This window comes from Natator depressus, chromosome 10 (genome assembly GCF_965152275.1).
Source record: "Natator depressus isolate rNatDep1 chromosome 10, rNatDep2.hap1, whole genome shotgun sequence".
Taxonomy (NCBI): domain Eukaryota; kingdom Metazoa; phylum Chordata; order Testudines; family Cheloniidae; genus Natator; species Natator depressus.
In genome coordinates, this window is record NC_134243.1 from 36,020,612 (window position 1) to 36,046,093 (window position 25,482).

A 25,482-nucleotide genomic window follows, 5' to 3' on the forward strand; every position below is an offset into this window, starting at 1 on the left:
TACTCCTTTTCTTTTTACTTAATGTACTGTAGCAAATAGCCATGCAGTGGTCAGGGGATGGAGAGAGGAGACCTATTATCTGATTTGTATGGTTCTTAGAAATGTATTAATACATCAGTCAATTTGTGAACGATCTCCTGTGACCAGCAGTTAATGGTGTTTATTGACTAGTTCATACTGTAGCTTTTTAATATTCCACAGTGTCAATTTGTAGAGTTAGAAACTGTCTGCTCTGTGTAGTTCAGCTGGCATTGATGTACTTTCTCTCTGGTAATTAGTTTGGCTGGTGGAATATCCCTATTGCCCAGACCTTGGCTCAGGTCTGATCAATCAAAGGCAAATAGATTGTTCAAAGCTCTGCCTCTCCCCTGCTACAGGGATAAAAGGGCTGAAAGCTGAGAAAATAGGGTAAGAAGATAAAACTGGAAAGTGAGCCAGTCTTGAGAGACAAGTAAACAAACAGCACTTAAACTACCCCCTCCCACCATGGTGTGTTTCAGGCACACAGAACTGTGCCCCCACCACCAAGACACTAATAAGAAACCTGGGTGGTGCTGTTCTGCAGAACCATTTCTGATGAAGATCGAGGCCTCCCAGATCTGCTCATATCACAATCACAGCTCTGCCAAACTGCTCCAGCTAATCCTCCCACCATTCTGTATAGCTACACCTAACACAGTGTGTGCAGCTGGAGTGCATGCAGATAACTCCCAGTGGTGCTTGCCAGCTCCAGGGGGCAGAGTGAAGATGGTGTTGGCTGGTGCCTTAACTCTTTTTAGTTCCTGTTTTTCAGAGGTTTGAGTTTTGCTGAACTTGACACCCTGGAAGGGCACGATATGCCACTGGACAGAGGACCTCCTTCATAACACAGTCCAAAGAACCTCACCCTAAACTTTTGCATCAATCTGGTAACTTCTCTCTGAACTAGAGCATGAGCCCTTTAAACAAAAGTATTTCAAGGTGTTTGGGGTTTTTCATAACTGTTCAAACTAGCACACAGGCTCTCTGCTTTACTGTTTTTATTCCCATGCTGAAACTTACAAATTCTGCACCCTTTTTCCTTTCCCCTCTACGTCTGGAGAAAGGCTGATGTTTAGGTGAGGGAAGAACTTGGCGAGAAATAAAAAGGCAGGCAAATGATGACCAGCCAGCTTCAGAAAATGAGAGATCAATAATGATAAGAGAATAAAAATATCAAAGCCAGGAGAGTCAGGATGTTCTTCACCACTTTGGGCTGGAAACTAGATGCTGCCACAGCCTTCACCATACGCTTCCCTTAGGTTCCTAAGAGGTCCTTCTTCCTCCCCAAACAGAAGGCTGTAAATCCCTACACCTGTCAGGGAGAGGGACAGAGCAACCTACTCCACCCTTCCTTCAGGGGATCCCTTTAGGGAACTTTTAAAAGACGAATGGTGAATTGTCGAGGAAATTATGGTAATATAATGGATAGAATTTCTAAGGTTCCAGTCACTGTAGTCTCTAAATGCTATAGTCTTAATGTATGCTGGCTGGAGGGTCAGCGTCTCACTTCACCAGCATATCCCCTTCCAACTCGAAACCAGGGTACAAATGTCAGCCTAACCCTTTGGGTCTGAGCCGAACCTCAAGAAGGTGCAAGTGGCAATAAAGAATTGTGGTGGTGAAATCCTATGAATTACGTACAAGGAATGGAAACTGGTGGGGAAATGATAGAAGCCATCTGCTGCAGACCATCAGGACAGGAGTGAGGGACAGGGATGGGTGAGGTGATGATGAAAAATTTCTTGGCGGTACTCGAAAGCACAGGAAACAATACTTCTAGGCAACATCAGCTACTCAGATACCTGTAGCATGTGGTTCCTAAATTATACAGAAATCAACTTCCTGATCCAGAAGGAAGAGAACTTAACCAGAAGAGCCATCTTGGATGTACCTTTGATTGACAGGGAGGAACTGATTGGAGACCTGAGAATAGTAGGGAAGCCTATCAAAAATTAAGACGGGAACAAGTAATTCTTTATTAATCCATCCAGTGTATTGCTTATGGTTCTGTTACTCTCTAGATGCGTAGGTTTCTTTCTCAATGCTGACTCTGTTATTTTTCTGGGGACTGTAGATAGTCTGTAGAATAGTAATTGCCAGGATCACTTTCCTTTCCTTTGTTAACTTCTTTTTACTACATTGGCTCCTCCTTCAGTGCAGAACATCCTCCATTTGCATAATTTCTCAGAAAACATTGTTCATGGTTCAGTAAGCAGTGAACTATTTTCTCTGACAAATGATGCTGGTGTATAACTGGATTTGTGTAGTTTGGGACAAGTCTTGGTTGCCTTGCTCATGTAAAGTAATGAGCAGGATTTAGCTCATGTGCTCAGTTTTTTCCCTTCCCTTCATCTGGTCAGTGCTGCTTTACAAAGTCTTCATTACTTCCTAATTGTGCAAACTTCTTTTCTTGTAAAGGAGCTTAGTGTCTCAAAGATTGGAGAGCTATTAATTTAATCTTCCCCTCTATTTTTAAAGGGACCAACTTTCCTTCTCCTTCTCTAGTTACCAAAGCCTTTCTCATTTTCCTGCCCTCCCCCACATTTAACCACTTTGGCTGCTACTAACTTATTTGGTTTTTGTGCTGACCGTCTCTCTCGCTTGCAAGGCTGAACTAGCTGTGTATGCATTGTTCGAGGGGAAGGAAGAAGGGACCTGCTTTGGATGGTGATCATCCGCAGAGTAACTTGATAACAACTGTACAAAGTTGCGGACCAGAAGAGCCCTTTCAAGTGGAGAAGAAATAACTTTATGGTGAGAGCTTTCTGGCAAGGGAGAGCAGCAGCTCATTCCCAGTGATCTCTGGGGTTGAGAAGGAAAGTAGAGTCTCCTTTTGCCACACTGGCAAGGACTAAATGCTGATGGATTGCTGTGGGCATCCATGCTGATTGGATCCACTTACTCATAGTTGCTGTGCAGCACAGTGAATGCTGACTCCCCTCTTATTCTCCCTTTCTCTCTGTTTTATGTCAAATGATGCCTTTGCACCCTCACTGAATGATTCTTCATGGAAATGAATTTTGAGCTGATCTCAGCCATAAATATTCATTTGTATCAAAGGATGCGTGCCATACTGGACTCTTCTTACCATCGAGCAGCAGTGGGTCAGGAGCTGAGCCCTCTGATGCAGGTATTTTGGGAAGTGCAGGGGAGGCGTGTGGTTGGTGGTATGGTGCTGACACCTCCACAGAAAACAAATGTGGAGGATAGCATTCAGGAAGGAGAGTTCAGTGTTTTAAAGGTGTTGCTGTGATAGACATTTTACTCACCTTCAGGATGTCCGGCTTGTGTTTCATTTGTAGGAAAGTGGCTCAAATTAGTCGGTAATTGTGTGGCTCTGAAGCCTTCCCTGCACAGTTCAGTGCTCTTTCTGTTAGAATGAGCTATTGTAACTATAACTTGGACCATGCTACAGCAGGATTTGCTGCCGTTTGCTGATGGAATTATAGAGTACTAATTTTACTACATGGATTCTGTTCCAGCAACTTGTCAATGATACACTAGGCAAATTAGTAAATTAATGTGGCTGTTGTAATACCATGTACCAGCTCTGAAATTCATACATAGTACAATATAACTGATAATTAAAGTGGAAATGCCTGGTGATACTGAAATTATAGTACATCCAGTACTCTATACTTTTTATTATAACTCTTAATATTTAGCACTTGCATAGTGCTTTCCATCATCAAAAAATCCCACATGCGCTTTTTAACTTCCGCTTTCATTTTCTTCGTTTGGAGTGATTTTCAGTGTTAATGAGTGAAAGTTTGGACAGTACTGGTCACAGGAGTGCAAAGTGCAGGCATGCTTTTGGCAAGCTTCCATCCTAGCTCTGCCAATCCACACGTGCCCTGGCTATTTCAGTGCTGATCTTCCACTGAGCTGTGCCAAATAAGGCATCTTATCACTAAGGGCTAGCAGGTAAGCATTTTCCCCAGTGTTGTACTCACGGAACTGTATATATATCACTGATTTGGCAGTGGGTTTGTGTTGATGTGGTTCTCACAGAAGAGATGTCTTTTTGAGTAATTGTCAGCTAAACTGAGTTGCCTGAAGTTACGCTTTAAGTTAGTACATGAACGCATTTTGCTGTTATGCTGGTGTGTATATTCAGAAAAACAACAAGGAGTCCGGTGGCACCTTGTTGTTTTTGTGGATACAGACTAACACGGCTACCCCCTGATACTTGTACATTCAGAGTAACTCCATTGAGTTCAGTGCATTGCTTCAACTTTACGCTGGTGTGCGATCACAAATTGACACAACAGCCTGTATGTTTGTGCTAAATATGCTTGTACTTTCATATGCCTCTAAAAGACAGCAGCAGCCACTCCAGGGTTGGAGGTAGGCTGAAGTCATCACTTCTTTCTTTTTGTACCAGGCAATATGTGTGTGTTTTTCCAAAGAGAATGAGAATTGAGGTGTTCTAGGTTGTAATGAATAAATCTGTTTGACTGTTAGCTATAACACCTAATGATGCAGGAAATTTTTTTTTACATTTGAAATAATTCAATATCCCTGCACTCTTCTCCAAACTGCCAGAAGCCTTGTAACCTGGATTTATCAAAGAAATGTTGAATGGCTTGTATGTTCTGTGTTTCACAGTCTTCTGTTCTACTTTTACTTAAGCTTTTCCCTGTTGGACTTGCTTCTTTAAGCAAATGCTGAACTGTGCCCTGCAGACCTGGTTCACCTGTTGTAGGAGCATTAGGTTAGGGCTGTGATATCTGGTTAGGGATTCTGCATACAGAGCCTGAAGGAAGGAAATATACAAATGGCTTCTTGATTTCCTCATTGAGCTTCATGTGCATAAGAACTGTAAAGAGGAGGCAGTCGCTTGATACAACAACGGGGTTTCGTCTGCTGGGATGTGGTAAAGGCAGAAACCTCAATGCACTGCCTCATCCCCATAGCTCGCTGCAGTGTGTTTCAGAGATGACTCGGACTGCAGTGCTTGGAGCTCCGGGAAGGAATCTCCTCCAACCCGACTTAACATTAAAAAAGGGAGTACTTTGTACCACTGCTGTCAGCTCTGGCCACCCAAGCTGTCACAAAGCATTTTGTCAAATGCTGCCTGCACTTCGTAGAGGTGATAAGGATTGGAGAGGCCGCATGTATGCCTGCGTGCTTCTGTTTATGTTTAGGATGGAAAGAGATGCCAGCAGCACACCATGCTGTTGTGTTAGCACTCCAGAAACCTGCGTTAAAAATACCAGCAATGCCACTGGTAGGATGAGCCAGCCCTGCTCTGCTCAGCAATGGGCTTATTTATCAAAAAGCCTGCTGTGATTTTTAGTGAGCTCTATCCTGGAGGCAGGTGGCTGTACATCCAAGTTTACATTTTAAACAAGCCTAAATTTTATATGAATGTGATTAAATATTTTTAAAAGTCCAATTAAGACAATGCTAAATCATTGATTCTGTGCCCCATTCTTGTTTCAAATATGCTCTGGGCATCCACCATCTTCTGCCCCAGGCAGAGAGGACTGTGTCGGACTCCTTTCTCTGACCCCCCCACAGTGTAGCCTCATTCTTTGGAAGGTGTTTTTGTGCCTTTCCCAGGGGCTGAACATGCTGCTTCCACAATGCTCCCTGATTCTGCCTACTGTGACAAAGCTCTGTCCTTGCCTCCATGGGTCCCACACTTCCTGGCAGATTTCGCTAGCCTCAGAGGCTCACTGTGACCCTGCACGTAACCCTTCTCTCTCTAGAGACAAGGGTCACAGTCTACTGAGCCATTTGCATCATAAGCCAGCGAGGGAGGTGAGGAGAAGTTATCCTTCCTTGCACAGTCTCTGTTGTCTCCCAGTCTCAGTGATTAATCAGGGGGCAAAGGTGGGGGGAGGGGGGAGCCCAGGCCCACCCTCTACTCCGGGCTCCAGCCCAGGGACCCTAATAGTATCAGCTATGGTAGCTGACCTTTTAGAAACATTACATGTACAATTCCCTGGGCTACTTCCCCCACAGCAGCCCTCACTTCCTCAAGCTCCACTTCACCCTTACCTCAGGGCCTCCTTCCTTGTGCCTGATATGATGTGTACTACTCAGCCTCTCCAACAGCGCAACTTCCTCCCACAGCTCTGGACATGCACACCCACCTGACTAACTGGGAGGCTTTTAACTAGTTTCAGCCAGCCCCTGATTGGCTTCAGGTGTCCCAATCAACCTAGCATTCTCCCTGCCTTCTGGAAAGTTCTTAATTGGCCCCAGGTGTCTTAATTGACCTGGAGCAGCTGCCATTTCACTTATCCTGGTACCAGGGATTTGTTTACCTGGAGCTAATATATCTATCTCCCACCACTTTTCTATAGCCATATGGCCTTGCCCCGTCACACTACATAGAGATTGTGAGAAGTCACACCTAAGTTGTCCCATGTGATAGCAGAGAGCACAAGAAGTAGCAACCTGGAAGGCCAGTTTAATCAGTTCCCATTGGATTCATAAAGCCCTTGTGTATAGTAATTCTACATGTGTATATAGTGCCTTCATGCCTAAAGATTCCAGAGTGCTCTACTTGATGGCTATATAGACACAATATTTTAATTCTCCTCCCCCACTTAAATCTCTGCACTTAACACAGAAAGCCCACTCTGGAGTGAAACACAGCAACTGTTTCACAGCACACAGCAATAATATTCAAGTTTTAAACAGGAAATGCACAAGAATCAGTTTAAACTGTTAGGGGAACACAGGGAAATTAGAATTTGGATAAGACCCCGACTCATATAAGAAGTGAAGTGGGGATCAAAATATAAAAATAAAAAGTCATGAGTACCTGTGGTCAATTAAGTACTTGCAAGAGCACAGCACCCCCTACCACCATGTTAAGTCATTGCCTCAGCACTGACTTAGAGAGGAGTGCTGTGCTGCCTTCCTCTCAGGCACTATAGTTACTCCTGGGGGAATTCTGTGCCCCTACAGATGCACAGAATTCATGTCCCCCGCAGATTTCTTTTCTTCTCCGCAGAAAAAGGACTTTCTGAAGGGGAAGCAACAAGAGCAGTCATGTGACTTTCCCCAGCACTATGTTTTGGGTGCCCAGGGCAGCGAGCAGAGAGGTAAATCACTGTGGGACAGGGGGCAGGTTTGGGGAAGACCCGGCTGGTGGTTCCTACCCTGTGCAGGGCTCAGCTGCTAGTCCTGGCTGGGCTGTGGAGGACAGAACTTCGTCTTTCACTGCATGGCATCCGGGGCCAGGTTAGACCCACCCCCAGATTTCTCCCCAGGTTGTAGGAAGCTCTTCAAAATCCACCCCCCCTTCTGCACCCATCGCTGCAGGGGGAGGGATCACAGTACGGGAAGCTGCTCCCTCATCCACCTAACCCCCATGCCTCCAGACCCTCCCACCAAGCCTCAACCTCCCGCACACCCAGAACCCCCCCCGCCACCCTGATGAGACACCTGCACCCAGATCCCCTCCCCACCGAGCCCCAACCAGCTGCACCTGGATCCCCACCCCACTGAGCCCCTAACATCTGGGCCCTCCCACTGAACCCTCCACACCCAGACCCCCCTGCCGAGCTCTATCCACCCCACACCCAGACACCCCCACTGAACCCCAACCACCTTCACCTAGACCCCCATGCAGAGTCCCATTACCATTGCACTCAGAACCCCCCAACAAGCCCTTGTGTGTCCAGATTCCCCCCTGCACCTGGATCCCCCACTGAGCTGCCTGTATCAAGATTGCCTCCACACAGAACCCTCTCAACCCACACCTGAATCCCCCATACTAAAGCCCTCCACTCTTGGCCACACCTGGTGCACCTGGCACAGAGGGGCAGGGTCGTGGGGTGTTTCTGGGCAAGCCCGGTTCTTTCACTGTGTCAGGGTTGGGTGTAGCCTCAGCGCTGAGTCCATGTCCTGGTGGGGAGCTGCAAAATGATCTCCCACCTCTAGGCAGCCAATGGCCTGTGCTCCCCAGTGCCATGCTGGAGCTTCCACATTTATTTGACAAATACAATTTGCAGAATTTTGCAGAATTTTAAATTATTGTTTGCAGAATTTTTAAATTTTTGGTCCAGAATTTTTAATTTTTTGGTGCAGAATGCCCTCAGGAGTATATTATAGTGAGTGATCTGTTGGTACTGAAGTTGCATCACATAATGCTGAATTATTCCCCTTTTTAACAACAACAACAAAATTAAGATACTAGGCAAGTAGGTGTTGCAAGGAGGGGAAGGGAATGTGTGTACATATAAATACATGCTTATGTGAGATAGGGAAGGGGTCCAGCTTTTCATCCCTCCCGTTCAACCTCGATACAATGCCACTAGCAGGGCTACTAAGAAGGCTGTGTTGTCTGTCTGCAGCATATGTTTTACAGCACCTCTGAGTGCAAATCCTGGGTGACTCTAGATGACCAGTGTCAGCCTGAGGAGCACTGACTGGCTGAGATGTGCTCTAGACAAAATGGAGGAGGTGATGAGGGGAATTAGCTGGAAGCATTGGCAAAGGTGATGTCCAGCACAGTGAGGGAGTGGAGGTGCCATTTATTATTAATGGTTACTTGTATTACTGTGTTGCTAAGGAGCGCTAGTCTTGGACCAGGACCCAGTTGTGCTAGGTGCTGTACATACACGGAACACACAAAGTCTCTGCTCCAAAGAGATTTGAACAGATTTGTACCTTTTAGGAGTTTTATTACATCCTGGACTGCTTCTGGATGCTGTGGTGGCAGTCATGGCCAGGAGTGCCCTGTTCTGTCTAATGTGGAGAGACCTTTCCGCAGGGATGAGACCCTTGCTACCATTATCCATTTCTCAGATTGTAAACTGCTCAGAGCAGGAACTGTCTTGCACAACTGGGTGCTGATAATGGCCTCTGGTTGCTACTGGAAATAATAACTCATTCCATGCCTTTGCCGCCTCGAGAAGAGATCACTAATGGGCTCTGTATTAAGCTATAGCTTGAGACAATCTGAAAATGCTGCTTGCTTATTAAGTGGTGCATATGCAGAGATCACATTACACTGGTACACTGTAGTCTGCACTGGATGTAAATACATGGCTGGTGGAGTTTATTGTAACCTCGAAAGCCCTAAGTTGTCATGGACCTGCTTACCTAAGAGACCACCTCTTTCTCTGAGATGCTGCTTCACATGAGATTAATAGAGGTGCTTGATCTGTCAGCCCCCTGGTTTGAATAAGAGGGGGTTGCTGGCAGGGTCTTTTCAGGTTGGGGTGCTCTGCTTTGGAAGTGAATTCATTCCCCTCTGGGTAGCATAGAGCTTGAATTTGATAATCTTGTGGGAATGTTGTAAAGCTTAGGTTTTCTTTTGGGCATTTGGGGAGTGGGCTGGTTGAGGGATGTAACCTGGCCTGTTTTGGGGTGATTGTTACATCAAGCCACTGTTTTTTGCATACAGTATGGGCAGTTTGTCAAGCATTTTGTGGATTTTAATTTGTAGAATGTGCCTAGAGCCAAGAATAGCTGCAAACATTTTTGAATGAATGAAAAAGAAAAGTCTTCTTACCAATATAATCACTGTATATATGTAAAGTAATTAGAAATGGAAGTAAGAGCAGCTCCTTTTAGAACTATATATGTTTCCTAGCCATTTGTTCACTCGCTGTGTTCTGTTTCCTTTTGTAGCACTGAAACTATTAATCCACATTTGTCAACGGGTGATGCAAACTCCAACTTTCAAATTGGCAGGACAAACAGGGAGCGCCTTTCCTGGCTGATCCTAGAAAAGGGGAAAATGACATGTCTCAAAACTCGGACTTGAGCTTTCTTTAAGGATCAAAAAAGTTGATAATTAATTTTTTAAAAGGATATTTATTTTTGAGGATCACACCTTCAATTGCAGTGTAGACATATCCAAAGGCCATGGATTTTCTGTATCTTTCCTTCTGTGGTCATCTCTTCTGCTTTCTCATTGTGTTTTCTTTCCTGTCTTCCAGCTCTGTTGTAATTCGCTTCTCTCCTGTTCCTCCATCCCCTCTTCCTTTGCCCTAGCCTCACATGCTTGTTCTATGACTCTGGTCTCCATACTGTGTATTCTACCATTCTCTTCTACTCCCTGGCACCTACAACTTTCCCAGGGGTGCAGCCAAGATTTTCTTAATGAGGGGGCCCAGGTTAGCTGACAAGTAGTAGAGATTATGTTCCGAGAGGCATGTGTGTGTGTCACTCTGGCTCCTTATACTAGTACCTCTGGAAGAAAATAAGGGATGAAGTTACTCCATGCAGCCCTGGGAGGTAGCAGACATATGGATGTATTGCTCAGTGTCCTGAGCTCTAAAAGTGTATGAATCATGAGTCAGGCCCCCAATAATCATGAGATTTTAAAATAAGAAACATTGGTTTCCTTTAATTTTCTCTCTGATGTTGGAACCTTTAGTGTATTGACACCAAGAAATTTGCAGGATTAGATCTTTGTCTGGATACAAAAACAGCCAGAAATCCAGCAGTGAACATTTAAAAAGTGAAGGGGTTCTGGAAGGGATATGAGCCTTCATGCTTGTGCCTAGAAGCTGACCTCTAAATAATGTAAATCAGGAAGAAATTTCCTCTGTGCCTTGGTCATCCCAAAGCTACCTACTATAGCCTTCTTTTCACTTTCCTCTGAAGTATCTGGCACTGGCCACTGCTAGAGATCGGCTAGATGGACCATGGGTCTGATCCACTATGTCAGTTCCTGTTCATGGGAGCTGCATGTGCTCAGCCTCTCTGCTCATCACCTCCCTTGCTCTATTTTGACTCCCCTGGTAGAGTGGTAACCAGCACCCCATGAGCTGGGACTCCACTGAGAGCAGTCCCAGCATCTCTTTGCTTCTGAGTCCTGTTCAGCAATGTTCCCTCTAATTTTTGACAGGCGGTGTGCGCAAAAAAATTTCTTCTGTGCAAATTTTTGTGCGTGCGGCGTTTCACTGTGTGTGTGGGGTTTAGGATCTGTGTGCACGCGCACAGCTTACAGGGAAGAGTGCTGTTGAGTGAGAGTGGCAGGAGCAGCCTTGCTCTGGCTGTGGCAGAGCCTATGGTTTCCAGTCCCTGAAGGAGCATGCTGTGAACACTCATGCATCCTGTGCCTGCCATGAGACAGAGCCAAGCAACAGGGTTGAGGTACTATAAAATAAATTGGTTAGTCTCTAAGGTGCCACAAGTCCTCCTTTTCTTTTTGCGAATACAGACTAACACGGCTGCTACTCTGAAACCTATTTTCAAGCATTGTGCTGCAACCACAAGGGCTAGAAACGTATTTTCTGTATAAATGAAAGCTGAGATTCTTGACTGCAGGAGCTGCGGCTTTAAGAAAAAAGCTCCCAAGTAGTGTGCAATTCATGATAAAATCCGGCGGTTAGCAGCATTGGATTTACCTTGTGCAGTATTGCCAGCTGCAACAGCTCAAAAATGAGTCAGACACCCAAAATCACAAGATTTTATTTTTTGATTATACATTTTTGGCCTGTCTGGATTTTTGATCTCCCCCTCTCCACCATGTGTGGCAGTTAGTGACCCCAACTCTCTCAAATGCATAAAGTAAGGTAAGGTGCAGGTGCTCCCCCTCAACTCCTACATCACTTCTGCCCTCCCAGCCTCTCCTCTGTTCCTCCTGCAGCTCCTGGGGGCGGGGGGGGGGTCTACAGCAGGCTCCTGCTTTCAGGCTTGGAGGGGCAGCTCCAGGGGCTTGTCACCCCCTCAACCCTTTCCCAGGCGAGTGCTGCAGGGAAGGGGACAGGAGGAGAGTAGAGGAGCCATCCTGTTGCTCCCAAGAAGTGGAGCTGTCCTGAACTGCGGAGTGGGGCAGAGTGGAGCTGTCCTGAACTGCTGGGCTCTTCTGTGAGATTGGTGTTGGCTCCTGGTGGGTGGGTGGGAGAGGAGAGCTTTGCCTGTCCTCCTGAAGCAGCTCTGATTGGCTGCTTGTCCCCAGGAGGTGAGGCAGTGAGGGAGGCAGCCAATCAGTGGGGATTTTCCCCCAGCAGGGTTGAAATTCGGGCGGGGGGTGTCTTTCACATTGGCCAGATGATCCAGCCAGAGTTGGAATCCCTGACGCCAGGGAGGATTATGCGAGTTGACAGCCCTGTCTGGGGGCTGTGTCCGCCCCTCACTGTGCTGCACCATCGCTTGTTGAGGGGAACGCTGGGGCTTGGGTCAGTCTGAGCATAAGAGTGGCCATACTGGGTCAGACCAATGGTCCATCCATCCCAGTACCCTGTCTGCTGACAGTGGCCAGTGCCAGGTACTTCAGAGGGAGTTAACAGAACAGGCAATCGCTGAGTGATCCATCCTGTTGTCCGCTCCCGGCTTCTGGCAAACAGAGGTTAGGGACACCTAGAGCATCAACTGGATCGGTTTGCTGTAGAGCAGTGCAAGGCAATTCTCTCCCCGCCTTCCCTCCTTTGTACACTTTGGGGCTCCCAGGGCCATGTCTCCCAACCCAGGCTGGTCTGGGGAGAGGGTGTGGTTAGATTGAAACCCCCGTGGGGTAGTAGATTGTGTGACCAGTGGGTTGGCACAGGCATTTTTTCCTGCTGTGATTTCGACCCAGATCATTGAAACATCCCGAGTTGACCCCATCCCTCCTTTAGGCAAGGTATTATGTAGTGGGGTGCCCATCTGCCTCACACACAGACACTCAGAGAGAGAGCTGGGGGAGCATTTCTCCTTCCAGCAATGCCGATGAGGAGTGCAGACAATTGAAGAAGGCTCCCCCGAGAGGCCTGTGTTGCACATCTGTCCTCCCATCAGCTAGCGTGGAGGAGGAGGAGGATGAGGATGAGAGGGGTCTCAAAGCATCAAATTAACCTCATCTTGATATTCTTCTCTCCTGAGCCTGCCTGGGAATGTGTGTGTGTGGTTTTAAACTCATCCCCTCCCCCTTTGCCCTTTACATAGTTCAACAGAAGATAATTTCTTCTGTACCAGGTAACAGTTCTCATAATCCTCCAAAGGTCTGTCTGCTTCCTGCAAGCCTTGTCTGCCTAGAAAGAGCAGGCATATTACAGCTTTCATGTTCAGTGCAGGGAAAATAGTTGTCCCCTTCCATGTCTGTCTGTCTCTTTTATTTTTTGGTTCCCCTTTAAGCTGCTTCCCTCTCTCTCCCCCCCCAGTTTCATTCTGTTTCCCCTGGACCGTATTTATTTGAAGAATTACATTTCATTGAGGATGGTAATCTGGCAGTTGATAAGAGGGGCAGACAGAGTGCTCCTTGTGTGTGTGAGTGTGTGTGTGAGAGAGAGATAATAAACGCTCTGTCTCAATCCATCTTTCAGCAAGTGAATTGACTTGAAAAAAAATTCCTGCACCATCCAGGCAGAGGTGGAGCTGGTTTTTGGCGGGTGCGTGGGGGAGAATAGATTCCCCAGCTGTAATCCTGAGAAGTGAATAGATTCCTGAGCCTGCCCTCTGAGCTCATTCAATATTAATGGGAACGAGAAGGTATTGGGAAGGTTTTTCTACCTGCTGCGAGGCATGTCACTGGGAGCCAGAGAGAAAGGGACAGAGATTCATTCAGAGACGGCAGAGGAGCTGGAGCTGCTGTCGCTGCTGCCACAAGAGACTCTCCCAAAGATGCTTGGCTAAAAGTAGCCAGCAGGTGCTTTCTGCACATCGGATTAATTTGGGTTGATTATTTATTTATTTATTTACCTCCTGCTCTCTTCCCCCCTTGATTCCCCTCCCCCATTCCTGCTGTAATAATGTTCAGGCATCTCAGCCAGCCCAGCGGATGGTGGATCAGGCAGGGGGATTGTGCTGGTGATTTCTGCTTTGTGCACAGGTTTGCTTAGGGGAAAGCAGGCTCTATTATTTATTTTATTTTTGCTAGAATAATCTCGCTCCCCAGAGTCAAGATGCAGGAAACAGAGATGTTAAAATACAGACAAACCCCAACACAGAGAGGACCGTTGCTTTTAAAGAATTGCAAGTAAGCTGATTGTTGTGTAGGAGTGTGACAGGGATGGTATAGCTGTTCTCAGGTAGATCTTAGATTGTCTCACCCCCAGTGCCTGTGCTGTGTTTGGGGAGCAGCTATTAGCATCTCCTTTGGTGGTAAACTGCTGTTTCCAATGTTTGATCCAGATAGAGGAGCGAATGAGAGCCTTGTGAAAAGAAAGAGGAGAACAGAAGGATGCATTGGGAAGTAGAAAAATGCATAGCAGGGTTGCAGCGCTGGATGCCCATCCTTTATTGCAAGTGGGTTCTGTTTGCAGTGGATAGCTGTGGGCAGAAAAACAGCAATTAATATTTTATTTTTTCATATGGCATCCACAGCTGAGGGATCAAAAGGATGTGAAGGCAGTTGGCTGATTTGCCATGAGTCAATGTTGTTTTCTTGAAGATCCTAAGCACATTATTTGCTTTTTTGTATTCTGACAAATATTCTTTCTCCTGGCTACATTTTCACAGATTTAATGTGTTATTGCTCACTAGGGTGGAAGTGAGTCTCACAGTCTCTCACAGGTCTCACTGTCGTCCTCTCCCCCCCTCCAAGCTAGCATCAGGCACTAAGGATGCTAACACAAAAGCAGTTGACTAGGGGAAGATTTTGGAGTGGTATTTTCATGCTAGTTTGCCAAGTTCTTTGTCACTGGCTGCTGCTGTTGAAATTCTGAAAGGGTTGGAGAATTGCAGTGCAGAGGCCAATTATTGTAGGTGACTTTTAAATGGATCAGTCTCATTTGTTTGAGAAGTTTTCCCACTTCCCTGTGCTCAGCTGTTTGGTGACAAGACAGAAAATCAACTTATTTCAAATACATTGTTTGGGAGGGGGTGGTTTCTGCATAACAAAAGGCTTACAAACTCTGAATAGCTATAAGAAAAATAAGCAGGGATCCCATTTCCACGTACTGTACTTGATTGAGTTTATTTCAGTGCCCAGACATGATGGTAATGGACCTTTAGGAAATGCTTGTAGACACACTTGTTCTTTGGATTGTGTGTATTATCATCTGCCACTAAGTTGGACGGTGTCTCCCCACTTCTCTTGTTCAAGGAAAAATGAAACTGAGATCTTGGATGCTTCCTACATACCTCATGGGCATCCTTAGAGGCCAAAACCCTCTATTTCTGATGTGGCAGCATGTGTCTGGTGAGCTGCTGCTCACAGCAAGAGCAATAAGATATATGCTGTCACTACCGAGGGATTCTTTCCAGAGGGGTTATTTTTTTCTTTCTCCTTAATTCAGTTCAGTGGCAGCTGCAGTAAAACTGAGCAGCTCTCCCTCTGCCAGTATTTGCCTTTTGGATAAATACATACTGGATTTTATTTCTTCTTTTTAAATGGGAAAAATGTCAGCGTGCAGCGAATCATGGACCTCTCTAAACTGCTCCTGTTTTGTCCTCTCTCTTTTTCTCTGACTCTCTTAGTGCTCCCTTCTTGTCCCTCCCTCAAAGGTGAAATGCACGGGGTAGTGAACGCACACTGGCTCTAGCATGTGTGACTGTGTGTTCAGACTAGGGCACACGGATGTATGCGTGCACACTCTCAGACACCGCTGGTGCCATGTCTTCATTCGGGAAGCTTACAGAGTACTTCAGCCTGAGGAAGTCGAGGAATGAGTTCCGCTCGGACCGTCGGAGTGGCCGTCGGAGCGGCAGCTACTGCTGTAGTGTCACCGAATGCAGGTACCAGGAGAGAAAAAGTCCACCACTCCCTCCCGATGCATCTGCCTGTGTTTGTGTGGGCAGGGAAAGCTTTCATCTGTTTTGTCACCAGGGCTTGGGGGTGAGGGAGAAACCTTTGTAAATGGTGTATATTTTTCTGTGTTGTTTCATGGAACATCTGAGCACAATTGACCATTACATCATCCGGGATGCCTTTGAAAGGTATAGAGTACTGGTGTCTGCTTCCCTGCTGAAAGTGTATTGTAGATGTATGCATAACTTGGACGTTCAGTCTTCCTGATCCTTAACTGCATGCGCACATACACGGTCTTTTTTCTTGTTCTTTCATTTTATATTAAACTGCTTCACCTGTTCTCCCTACTATATGACATTAAAGCTACAGGTGCCAAATGGCCCTTTTTCTGGGACTCCAAGCACTGGGAGCCACAACAGGATATTACACAAAGGACGATGAGCTGTTGAACAGTCTAAGTTCAAAGAGTGTATGTGTTTGGAAGCTACCTTAATGGAGTCTCATGTTTCCAGACATACAGTGGCTGGTGAGAATGGAAAAAAATAAACCCAATGCTGTTAACCTCATGGAATATTCTCTAATAAACCTCAGGGATTGCCAGTGTAGGGTATAACAGTTGTTGTACACTTGCATGCTTATCTTTGGGGAGAGAATCCAGCTTTGGGGGTGCTTTAGATCATGCTTAAAGATGCCAAAGCATTCCAAATGTGTAAGATTTCTCTTTTGTTTTGTGGCTTGCAGGGGTGCTGGAACAATTTGTATAGTGGAGGTGTTGAGAGCCATTGAAACAAACTGCAAACCCTGTATATGATGGAAACCACCTCAAGCCAGGGGGTGCTGCCCCAAGCCCAGCACCCCTTGTTTCAGCATGTATTGTGGCATGTGAATTTGATTCTTATTGTTGGGAGAATGCTTTGTGTAGCTTATTTTTCTATTCATATATGAGCAATTGGCAGGCGAGTTCTAACAAGGTCTTTGATGCCACTTGCTAGCGATGTTTGCTCTCATGGGTCAGTGAAAGGGTTGCTTTGAGGGGGGGAGTGGAAATGTAGACACCAGCGACATTCTGCTCAACAGTGTCTCTCCCCACAATTCACCTTCTGAACTGTATGTGGTGTTTGCCTTTTAGAGAGAGCACTTGTGATGGATGGCAGATTTGTATAACAGAATATATCATTTGAGTGCTTCCAGACCTAAAGAGAAGCAATTCATGCAGGGTGGGGCACTCATTTAGGGCTGCGTTCTTTCTCTCTCTCCATTCCTCTTGTATCAGTTTGGTCATAGTGAGTGCGCTGGACGAATGGCGTGTTTATAAAATTAACTAGCAATATAACATCTCTTAAAATTTCCTTTCCAGTCTGATGCTCAGAAGCCGTGCAGGCTGTTTCTATACCTGCACAGGTACATAGATGAGATTAAAGGTTTTCACTCACCCTATCATTGTGGGTCACTCTGTCTTTTCCTCTTATACACTTTCCCCCCTTTTCCAGAATTCTCTATTCTGCCATTGCAGGAGAGACAGTGAGATCCCTCCCTAGGCTTCAGAGCCTGAGCTCCAGCCGGCACCACAACTTCAAAGTGCTGTTTACACAGCTATTTTTAGAGTGCTAGCACAAGTCTTGCTAGCACAAGTTGGCTAACCCAGGCCGGGAGGCTTGCTGTCATAGGCTGTGTAGACATACCAAGAAATGCTAGGCAGGCGATCAGGATATTGTGAAATTAAGAAGAGACTGGAACGAATCTGATTACAATCCCCAAAGATAAATTCAGGTTAAATCTGCTTTCTACCTGCATTTTCTTTACAGTGTCCATTCAGACCTGGTTTGTGGGGAGCCCAGGTTTGAAGGAAAGAGTTTACAAGTGCTGGGGAATTTTACATATGCTGTAGACCGTAGTGGTACATGAACAGTGTGCTTCATGGAGAACAAGCTTCTGCCATGGAGAGAACACCTCTTTGTCCCGTTGACACCTTCGGATCTTCCTGTTCTTGCTGCTGTCCAACCTGTTGATTCCCCCATGTAAGGGGAACACAACCACAAGTGATATGGACTTCTGGAGCTTCGACATAGGGAGGACTAGGGCACTGGGGAATCCTGTCTTCTGAGGGTGTCTCCCTCATGAATGCTCAAGCGAGAGACAATAGATTCCTTTCTGGCTTTGTGATATTGCGTATGCTAGAAAGGGTTGGCTGGGATACCTGCATACCGGTTGCCTGAACAAAATAAGCTGTATTGACAAAAGGGCTCTCTTGATGGTATAACTGTGTCTAAGCTTGGGCTTTTGCTGGCATAGCACTGTCTGTTAGAGGTGTGATTTCCCTTCCACACACACACTTAGCAAACATATCTATGCCGACAAAACTTATAAGAGTAGACCAGGCCTGTATCAGTAAGGAAATGGAACCTAATGGAACTGACTCAAAGAGAATCCAGCTTTCCTTGTTTTTGCACCTGATTCTTCTGCCTTGTGTCTCCATTGTCATTTACAGTTGTGGTGTGTGTGTGTGTGTGTGTGTGTGTGTGTGTGTGTGTGTGTGTGTGTGTGTGTGTGTGTGTGTGTGTGTGTGTGTGTGTGTGAGTGAGAGAGAGAGAGAGAGAGAGAGAGAAAGATTGACATACTACCCCTGTGCGGGAGTGGAGAAATGGGCTTGGGTAGCAGCTTACATTTCCTATGCACAGGGTGTAATCAACTCCACATGCTGCAAGACTGGATTTTCAGCTTCTCTTTCTGCACCTGGTGTTGATACATGTCTCACCCTTCCCATAATTACATGTAATTGATTATAAAAGCAAAAATAAAATGTTGACTGATTAAGCATGAAACTCTTTAATTCCAAAGTGTCACTTTCCACTCAAACTGCTTGGGTGTTAGTTTGCCTGATTTTTCCAACCTCCTTTCTTTTGGAAAGAAAAAAAATAAAAATGCCATCTCCAAAATACAACTAGCTACTGTTACAACACCAAGAGCCACATCTCTGACTGTGTAGAAAGATTCAGAGATCTAAGATATGAGACAAAGAAAACAGTGCACTGGGAGTCAGATTCAGGTGTCTGTCTTATATATTATCTATTAGAGAAACAAGATGGGTGAGGCAATACCTTTTATTGGACCAACTTCTGTTGGCGAGTTGGTCTTCTGCAGTTTCCACGATATGCTATGCATCCGATGAAGTGAGCTGTAGCTCACGAAAGCTCATGCTCAAATAAACTGGTTAGTCTCTAAGGTGCCACAAGTACTCCTTTTCTTTTTGCATTTTAATATTATGCCCACAGATGTAAAACATAATTTTGAAGGCGTAGGCAGATCTGTCGCATTGGTGAAAGTGAGGGACTGAGCATAGGTTAGCAGGGCTCACATCTATGCTTGGAAGAGGACTACTCCCTTTATTTTTTTCCAGTTTCACCCCTGCTAATGCAGCGCATGATGTGAGTAGGTGTTTGTAGTGAAGCAAGGACGCACTGGCCTGGCACCTCCTGCTGGTCGTCTGGGAATTAGCTCTTTTCCAGCTTATGGAGCACTCTCTGCAGGCCAGTGTCTCGCCTGCTGCTGGCCCTCATGTCCTTCCCGGACCCCGGTGCCTGTTTACTCTGGGGTTCTGCCCCAGCAGTACCCCACACTCTGGGTCTCCCTTCCCAGGGAACCCCCATCCTCTAAACCCATCTTGCCTCAGTGGCTGCTGCCAGTCATCATCTAGCCCCTGCTCACTGGGGCAGACTGCAGTCTGTAATAGCCACTCATCATTGGCAAGGGGTTAGGACCTGCTGCCTTTGCCTATCCTCAGGCTGTCCCTCTGCAGCCCTAGTACCTCTTGGCCTTAAACAAGGTCTGCAGCCTGGGGGTTTACCAGGCTGAAGCTCCCCAGCTCCCTTTGCCCTTCCCCAGCACTACTCCACTTAAGGTACCTTCCTCTCAGGCAACTAGCCCTTCCCACTCCAAAGCTAGAGTAAGACTCCTTTGCTTCCGGCCCACAGCCCTCTTCTAAGGGCCAGCTGGGCCCTAATTGAGCTGGCCACAGCTGTGGTCAGCTACACAATCAGCTTTTCCCAGCTGTTCTTAATCCCTTTCCCTGCTGCAGCCCTCTGCAGGGCTGCTTTTAACCCCTTCGGGGCTGGAGCGGGGTGACCACTCCGCTACAGTGTTATACAAGTTTCCCACACACATCACCACCAATGTACCTCAATCGTGATCTGCAGCTCCTGTTCCTGTCTCAGTCCCACCAACAGACCTCTGTTCTGACCTACAGTTGCCCTGTTATTCCAATCCTAGACAGGGACTGCCAACTGTGCGCAGTGATACGAGGGCTTTATAGTGTAGGTTTTCCTATAAATCAGATGGCTAGTCAGATCTCCAGAGGTGAATGTTTAGTTGTGTGTCAGCCCAGTGCCCTTGAGTAGTGACACCGTTGAGAACAGGGAGTGGCACGGACTCTATGAAGTGAGTGTCAGTGTGCGTAGTCCAGAAATGTCAGACCTCAGTGTAAAATTAGTTTCTCATGGTGGCTGCAATAATTGTGAAAAGAGTAAAGGAGTGAATAGGCCAAATTGTCAGTTGGTGCAAATCAGTGTAGCTCTATTGACTTCACTGAAGGATTGCTGGTTTACTTCAGGTGAGGACCTGGCCCGATGTATGAACTTTCATCCTCCTCTACATAATGCAAGAATATGGGAATGAATAAACTGCTGCAAACTGTCTTTATGCTTAGCCACAGTCACAGGAAAAGCAGGAGAGTGTTAGAAGGGAACCTTATTCCCTGTAGAGGGAAGAAAGTTTGCTATAAATTAATTAAAGCACCTGAAGCCAATTAAAGCACCTGAAGCCAGTCACATGATAACCCCCCAACCCCCCTCCCCACCCCCCGCTTCAGTCAGACCAGAGGAGGAGTCGAAGCAGAGTGGATTGGTGTTGGAGCAGAGAGTAGTTTGGAGGGAAGTAGAGGAGAGTTTAGAGAAGTGCTGCGGTGGGCTAAGAAGATCAAGACCCTCGGTAAAGGGGCACCTGGTTTGTGCAGAGGGAGGGCAGGAAGCCCCACAAGCTGAAGGGCAGGAGAGGGAAGTAGCTCAGGGGAAGGAACCGCTAGTTCTAGTGGTTTACCATTATCCCTAGGGCCTGTGGGCTGGGACCCGTAGAGGGTGGGCCCGGGTCCCTCCCTCTCCACTCCCCTCCCCTCCCCTAGGACACTAGTGGGGCAGTTAATACCCCAGTTCAGGGGCAAGAAATGGTGCCCTGAACCCCCTCCACCCCAAGAAGAGAAAGCGTGAGACCTATCATAGTAGTGCCAGCAATCTGCCACAGTACCCAAAAATGGAGTTGCCCAAAAATACTAGTCACTTTGGAAAATTTGGGCCTTACTTTCTGAGGAGGGTGCGGCAGCATCATCCATCACCACCTCAACCAGCTTTGGTATCCCTGTTCTGATCATCACCACCGCACACCACACCATTGGGCCTCTGTTTTCCTGATGCTGAAAGAAGTTCTGACCAGATGAGGAGAGGGAACTAGATGATCTAACCACCTCTGTGGCTACGTCCTGAGCAACTGCTGAGATGTGAGCCTCAGATTCCAGTTGTTCCCCCTTATGTGTTCATTTCCACCCTCCCCCCAGTCCTTGCCTGTCTTTGCTACCTCCCTTTGGGCCTGGTGTTGAATCTGAATCCACTTTAACCAGTCAGGACAAAATGTAATTTTGCTGGGATCAGCGGGGCAACCTAAAAGCTATACCTTCATCATACTCACAAGAGGAAAATAGGTGCAAGCTAGCAAAAGATTTACAGAAGCAAGCAAGTCAGGCTGGGGTACAGGAGTGGCTAACTGGGCTGTGTGTCATGTGTTGTGCCTGTGATCCTCCATCCTGGAAACTGACAGTCCAAGCATTGGAGACAGAAGCTTTATTTTCGCATCTTTTTCTCTTCCTCTTGATGTGTATTTTTCTTAAAGAAACAGGATCAGACTTTAACAACTGAGCTGCAGAGCTCCCCCCTGAGTGGCTGTTTTTCCCAGAAAGGACATTTGATGTAAGAGACGTTCAAGATGGAGTGTGTATGGTAACACCCATTGTTTCATGTTCTCTATGTATATAAATCTCCCCACTGTATTTTCCACTGAATGCATCCGATGAAGTGAGCTGTAGCTCAAATAAATTTGTTAGTCTCTAAGGTGCTACAAGTACTCTTCTTTTTTCAAGACAGAGGGTTGTTTTCCCTTTAAATGTTCCTATACAAAAAGAGAGGGAATGTGGAAGCTTGTAAAAGAAATAATGGCTTGAGTTTTAAATGCTTGACTGTTTTCCCCTCCTCCTTTACATTAGATGTGAGCTTAATAAACATTTTAAAGGATTTATTGTTTTTGTGGCGCATTGTGAGCGAAATCAGAACCCTGAACCCAAATTATTCATGTTGTGACATTAACATAGTAACTTAAAATGTATAACATCCTTGAAACCCTCACTGTGCCTCACAATGGAGTTTAAGCCGCACAAGGCAGCGATCCCATCCCCTCTGCTGAGTGTATTGGCAGTATGCAACAAATGACACGTATTAATGAGAGAAAGATGGTAATTACTTGAATGGGAATTTGTCTAGGACTTTGGGGTTTACCCTTAGCCCTTGTACAAAGGACAATAACTAAGAGAGGGTCGGGCCCTCAGCTTCACATCTTAGAGTCTTTAAATAAAGAAGTGACTGGCATAAATACATTACACACCTCATGATAATAGTCTCAAAGCCTTTTATGCATGGTTCATTCAGCAGGTACCATATGGCAAGCACGCACCCAGTCACCTCACCTGGTGAGATGCAGCAGAAATGATTCTTATTGTTCATGGCTGAGTGTAACACATCAGAATCTCAGTGTCAGTAGCACTTTCCTACTGCTGTACATAAATACACCAGGCTGATTCCTATGTTGGCCAAGGTTTTGAAGCCTGGAGGTCTTCAGTTAGGATCTTAACTTCACATGTAGGCACCTAATTACAAATGGTCTGTTTTTCAGAGTGCTGAGCACCCAGGAATCCCACTGAAGTTAATGAGGACAGAAGATGTCCAACATCTTTGGAAAGCAGACTGTTGTTATTTAGGTAGCTCTGTTATGCCTATTTTTAGATTTATTGAGGTGAAACCTGGAGATGGCTAAGCACCTGGTTTGGCATTTCTGTTTGCAGCTGGATGAGGAATAGGGCTATGGCCTGACATGTGGCTAGGTTACCGTAGTTTTCACTGCACGACTTGCATGCTGTTGGGTGAGGCTTATTGCTTCAAAAACAGATGTATGGCTGCAGACATAGGGGTAACGTTCTCCTCTGTAACCCTTTCCTCCTCTCTTCATACTGCTGTGCAGGTGCCACTCTTCTTCTGTATGTTGGCTTTGGCACAATACGGAAACCTACAGAGCAAAGCCCGTTTTTTGGCTGAGGCAAAGTGATTGTCTCACAGCAGTTATTTGTTAACTAGTTGTGTGCTAGCGGTGAGATACTAGGTGAAAAGCCACCCATGCTCCCCTTATTCAGTCTCTACAGACATTGGATCTCCAGGGCCTTGGGAATTTGACAAGCCACTAGACATAACCTGTTCTATTTTAGCAGCAGAGTGATGGTGCCAAGGGAGGAAATGACATTTAGCTTTGGTTTCTTGATTGAGCTGCTTGAGCTTTGCATATTAAACCAGAAGAAGTTTTTAGCTTTGAGGCTTTTCCCTGCTGGCTGTTTTCTCTTGTTGTTTTGCATCACTCAATAGTTTCAATCCAGCAGGAAGAAATTTAGAGATGGGATGAACTAGAGAATGCCGTCTTCCAAAGGAACGTGTCCTTTCAAACTCACTTTAGGCCTGTGCTTCACCTGCCCGTAGCTGACAAATCTTACAGCCGCTGATTTTAAGACTCCTACTATTAAGACTCCTGTTATCAGACATGGATATGTGGAATTCCTGACTCTAGTGAATCCTCCCAAGGAACACTAGGTTAGAAGAATGGGTAAATCAACTGGCTTTTCATCTTTGGGAATCTGTGTTTAAATTTGGATTTAGATAATCATTTGAGATGAGTCAGGTGATTTTAGTGCTTTCTTTGGTAGTCTCGGCTTTCACATGGTTTGGGTCAATGAGGAAACCTATTCTAGAGATGCATAAGATTGGAGTGCTGTTGGCTAGAATTGGAGGTACTTGGCACAGGGAAACTTGCAGAGCGTATGCCTGGCTGTTCTCTAGGTGCAGAATGGCAATTATGCTAACAAATGCTATCTTTCATCTAGATTAGCCAAACACATAGGAAAGTAATTGAGATACACACTTGGAACACTGATGAGGGAAGAGAAGTGGGCCCAGCCAGCAAAGTACTATGCCAAATGCTTGGCTTTGTATCCAAGAAAGACCAGCCAAACAAAGAACTATACTCTGGTGGTATAATTAACATACATGTGTATAAGTGTCAGAGTATAGCACGTACTGTAGGGCTATTATGGCTATTATGATCCAACAGACCTTTTCCCCGCTGTAATTTTCTGTGATCGTGTTGACCTATTAACATGCTAGCAGAGAGATGTGACATAAATTAGGCAGCCAGGCATCCTATTACAAGTGTCCCCAGTAGTACATGATCTCAGAGCCCACCATACTTCTGGTACTGTAGGAACAACAATATTCCAAGTATAGAAGTGGGCACAAGCAAGATCCAGGGCACATGCCCTAAAACATTGGGTGCCTAGACCTGAATTTCATGCTATTCCCAAAACTCCATATTTGAATCCCCTGCTCCAATTCTGGGGAGTTTTTGGTCTAAGTCCAAGTGTTGTGGGTACGGCCCATTTGTAATAGTTATAGTTAACATTAAGTTCCCTTCACTTATCTTAAATCATATTAATGTAGGGATGGAAGCAGGGCTTTGGAGCGGAGCCCGGAGCTGGAGTGCGGAGCAGCTCCAGAGCAGTGGAGCTGCAGGTTTTTGTGCGGAGCTGGAGCGGAGCTGGAGCACAGCTCCAAAGCCCTGGATGAAGGGACCTCAAGTTATCTAGTCCAGCCCACTTTGCTGAGACAGGACCAAAACCATTCTGGACAGTTGTTTGTCCTGTTCTTAAAAACCTCCAATGATGGGGATTCCACAACCTCTTGGACACTTATTCTAGAGCTTAACTACCCTGCTAGTTAGAAAGTTTTTGCTAATAACTAATCAAAATTTCCCTGGCTGCAGATTAAGCCCATTACTTCTTGCTCTACCTTCAGTGGACATGGAGAACAATTGATCATTGTCCTATTTATAATGGCCCTTAACAGATTTGAAGATGTTATCAGATCTCCTCTTAGTTTTCTTTTCTCAAGACTAAACGTGCCCAGTTTTTTAACTTTTCCTCACAGGTCAGGTTTTCTAAACCTTTTATCAGTTTTGTTGCTCTCCTCTGGACTCTGCAATTTGTGCACATCTTTCCTAAAGTGTGGTGCCCAGAATAGTACTCCAGCTGAGGCCTCACCAGAGCTGAATAGAGTGGAACAATTGTCTCCTGTGTCTTACATACAAAACTCCAGTTAATACACCCAGAATGATATTAGTCTTGTTTGCAACTGCATCATACTGTTGACTCATATTTAATTTGTGACCTATTATCACCAGCTAGTTATTCCCCATTTTGTAGTTGTTACATTTGATTTTTTCCTTCCTAAATGAATTACTTTAAACTTCTTTTATTTAATTTCATCTTGTGGATTTCAGACCAATTCTCTAATTTGTCAGTGTTATTTTGAATTCTTATTCTGGCCTCCAAAGCGCTTGCAACCCATCCCAGCTTGGTGTCATCCACAAATTTTATAAGCATATTCTCCACTCCATTATTTGAGTCCTTAATGAAAATATTGAATAGTACCAGGGCCAGACTGACCCCTGCAGGACCTACTACC

General features: G+C 45.7%; 1 protein-coding gene across 6 annotated transcripts in view; it reads left to right on the top strand.

Annotated features, from left to right (window-relative positions):
• Positions 1-25,482, top strand: part of LOC141995026 (ankyrin repeat and fibronectin type-III domain-containing protein 1-like) — a 559,159-nt gene that overhangs the window by 107,814 nt on the left and 425,863 nt on the right. For 3 of the 6 annotated variants that reach the window (XM_074965735.1, XM_074965739.1, XM_074965741.1), the window contains exons 1-2: positions 13,442-13,592; positions 15,337-15,594. The exons of 1 other annotated variant lie outside the window; for it this stretch is intronic. In XM_074965735.1, the coding sequence (XP_074821836.1) occupies positions 15,437-15,594 (158 nt within the window). In that variant the 5' untranslated portion in view covers positions 13,442-13,592; positions 15,337-15,436. Of the gene's footprint in view, positions 1-13,441; positions 13,593-13,704; positions 13,895-15,336; positions 15,595-25,482 lie in introns of those variants that run through there. 2 more of the 6 variants (XM_074965736.1, XM_074965737.1) reach the window with 2 other exon arrangements.